The following is a 3083-nucleotide window of genomic DNA, read 5'->3' as shown; positions in this document are numbered from 1 at the left end:
AAGAAGTAGATATTAAAGTGTTTCAAGGAGAACGTAGAGTTACAAGAAAGAATAAAAAGTTAGGAGAATTTAAATTGGTTGGAATTCCACCAGCAAAGAAGGGAGTAGCAAAAATTGAAGTTACATTTGACATTGATGTCAATGGAATAGTAAAAGTCTCTGCACTTGACAAAGGAACAGGAAAGAAAACAGGGATTCAAGTCAAAAGTAATGGTGGATTGAATGAAGAAGAAATCAATCGACTAGTTAAGGAAGGAGAAGAACATGCTGCAGAAGACAAGAGAAAAGAGCAATTACTTCTTCACAGACAACGATTAAAAGAAATGATAGAGAGTGCAGAAGACATTCAAAAAGAGTTATTAAAGAAAAAGATTGAAACACGTGAATTAGAAAGAGTTATTAATCAATCCAAAAAGGTTATTACATCAGAAGATGAAAATGAAATTAAAAGATTGATTGAACAATTAGGAGAAGAAACATCAAATTCTTCTGCTAAATTATATAATTAATTAACTTCTATCTTCTTATTATGATTTGTTTTAATTTTCAGTATTATTTATCTTTATTTTCATCTCATTCATCAAATATCAGTTATATTTGTTATTATTATTCAAGTTTTTAGTTATACACTACTTACTTTTTACATGAAATACATGAATTGTTGATGTATTTTTTAAATAACATCTTTCATAGTTATTCTATTCTTTGGTTTTATTTCATTTTCTCTTCTTTCATCTAATTCAATTCATGTGTTTTGCTTATTTCATTGTTGATATATACACAGCTATTTAATCTTTTGTCATTGACTTCTGCTTGTTCTGTTGTGTCGTTCTCTATAACTATTTGTTCATATGTTAGAGTTGTTATCTCTTTTTGTCTTTACATGAGTTTTATAGTTTATATTCTTTTAGAATGAATATTCAATGGTGTTGAGTTTATTTCTGTTTATTCATTATCAATTCATATTACTAATTATCGTAAGTGAATAAACAACACAATGATTAGTTGATTGATTTATACTTTATTTCATATTCTATTTTCACTTATTGTTCATAGCATCAATATTTATTATGAAAATAAGCAGTAAAAATTATAGATATTGATATGTTGTGATGAACATCATTATAACATAAATATTTTCTGAAAACGTGTTATAATGTAATGTATGTGGTTGTAATGATAGTGACAAAATATAGTTGTGAGGATTGTGATGGTATTCTTTATTTTCATGACAAATGCATAACACAGTAGAAAGTTTTGTATGAATTGTGGAGTAGAACTTATAGAATAAGAGTCAATGAAAAAGTAAAAGCTTTTGTTTTGGTAATACAAACTTCTGTTTACTTGAAAGTCGTGAAAGTATTGAGTGATAGTGTGTAAATACTAATTCATTATGTTTTTATTAAAAGTTGAAGAATATTTGCTGATTTTGTGATGTTTTACAAAGATTAATGAAGTGTTTTGAACAAAAGAATCATATAATTTATTCAGTTCATTCTCATTAGTGTTATGAATTATTTTAATGTAAAACAATAACAAAGATAATGAAACACCAATAAAGTTTCATTGTTTCATTCTGTTATCTTTGTTTATTTTCATTAATTTTGTTTATTATTATTTTTAATAATGACATATCATTTTGTTGAATGTTGTCTTGATGATATTTATCTGAAATACTAAGAGAATACCAAAGAAAACAAAACTTATTGAATTTAGCTGTAAATACTTTTGAATTAGTCAATGAAATTACACCACATTCAAACTTACATAACACTTATTTTATTCAATAAATTTGAAACTATATTTCTTGTATAAACTATTCTAATAAATTATACAAATTTATAATATGTTTATATGATACTGACATTTAATTATCATTAACATAAAATACTTTATTCTTTATTCAAAATATCAATTTATATAAATTAATATATATTTCTTATTCATTATATTCTTTGAATTTTTATATAATACACATTTATAATTAATATTATTTGGTTGTGTGTTTCTTTTTATCATTACATAACTTTTAGTTACTTCTAATACTCTTTTGTTATTTCATATATCTCTATAATGTTATTAAGGTAAATTCAAAGTGATTGAAGATAATTCAATTTGTAATGAATTATTTATTTGGTTATGTTGAATGTGTCTTAAATTACTAGTTTTATTCAAGAAAATTGTAACTAAATAATGAAGCATGTACTTTGTGGTAATGTTCAACTCAAATCATTTAATAGTTTCTTGATGTTTAAATTATTATATGAAACAACAGATAATAACAACATTAATTACACTGTTCATTTAATAACATTACTTAATGAGAAACTAAACAATTCAATCATTACTGTAATAAATTCAACTCGTAGAATAATTTTCTTAAATGAAATTTACTTTATAGAAATAAGAGAGGTATTAAAGTCGAAATGGTAATAATTAAACATGAATAAATAATCAACATTCATAATAAAATAGAAGAGTTAAAAGAAGAATATATTGAAATATAAAAATGGTAGTTGATTCAATTATCTGTTACACTAAAACACATTTTGTATTTTCTTCATTCGATTCTTTTAGTGTTTTAGTAACTGATGTTAATGATGAACATCCTTTAAAACATTCATCTCCTATTATACTAACTGTTGATGGAATAACAATTGATTTTAATGATGAACATCCATAAAAACAATAACTTCCTAATTCATTTACTGTTGTAGGAATGTTAAATGATGTTAATGAATAACATTCTTTAAAACACTCATCTGTTAATTTAGTTACACTTGTTGGTATTATAAATTCATTAATATTTCTTCGTATTACTTTTTTCTTGTTTATTTGTTGTATATCACGTGGAGTTTGAATACTTAATAATGCTGGTTCATTCATAAATATTCTTTCTTTACTTATAAATTTCAAGTTATCAACTGTGATTGATGTTAATAATTTATTACTAAAATTGTTATTTCCTATTTTACTAATTGTTGATGGAATATTAATGGATTTTAATCCATAAAAACAATATTCTCCAAGTGAATTAACTTCTATTGGTATTGTATTTCCGATAATTCTTTATATCTTCTTTT

At 23.5% G+C, this 3083-nt stretch overlaps 2 protein-coding genes across 2 annotated transcripts in view; one reads left to right on the top strand and one right to left on the bottom strand.

The window, feature by feature from the left end:
* The window catches only part of EHI_070450 (heat shock protein70, mitochondrial, putative), a gene marked incomplete at both ends in the record, with an annotated part of 967 nt that extends 458 nt beyond the window's left edge, over nucleotides 1–509 (top strand). The window contains one exon of the mRNA XM_001913838.1: nucleotides 7–509. Within this exon, the coding sequence (XP_001913873.1) occupies nucleotides 7–509 (503 nt within the window). The remainder of the gene's footprint in view (nucleotides 1–6) is intronic.
* A 2023-nt stretch (nucleotides 510–2532) lies between these two features.
* EHI_070440 (uncharacterized protein) lies at nucleotides 2533–2886 on the bottom strand (the record flags this gene model as incomplete). Its single annotated transcript, XM_001913837.1, has 1 exon — nucleotides 2533–2886. One exon carries the CDS (start codon nucleotides 2884–2886, stop codon nucleotides 2533–2535), a length of 354 nt encoding a protein of 117 aa, XP_001913872.1.
* Between the last annotated feature and the right edge of the window lie 197 nt (nucleotides 2887–3083).

This window comes from Entamoeba histolytica, genomic scaffold (assembly GCF_000208925.1).
Source record: "Entamoeba histolytica HM-1:IMSS scf_1104750517357 genomic scaffold, whole genome shotgun sequence".
Taxonomy (NCBI): Eukaryota; Evosea; order Mastigamoebida; family Endamoebidae; genus Entamoeba; species Entamoeba histolytica.
The sequence above is the reverse complement of the archived record's forward strand: the minus strand, read 5'-3'. Positions and strand labels throughout refer to the sequence as shown.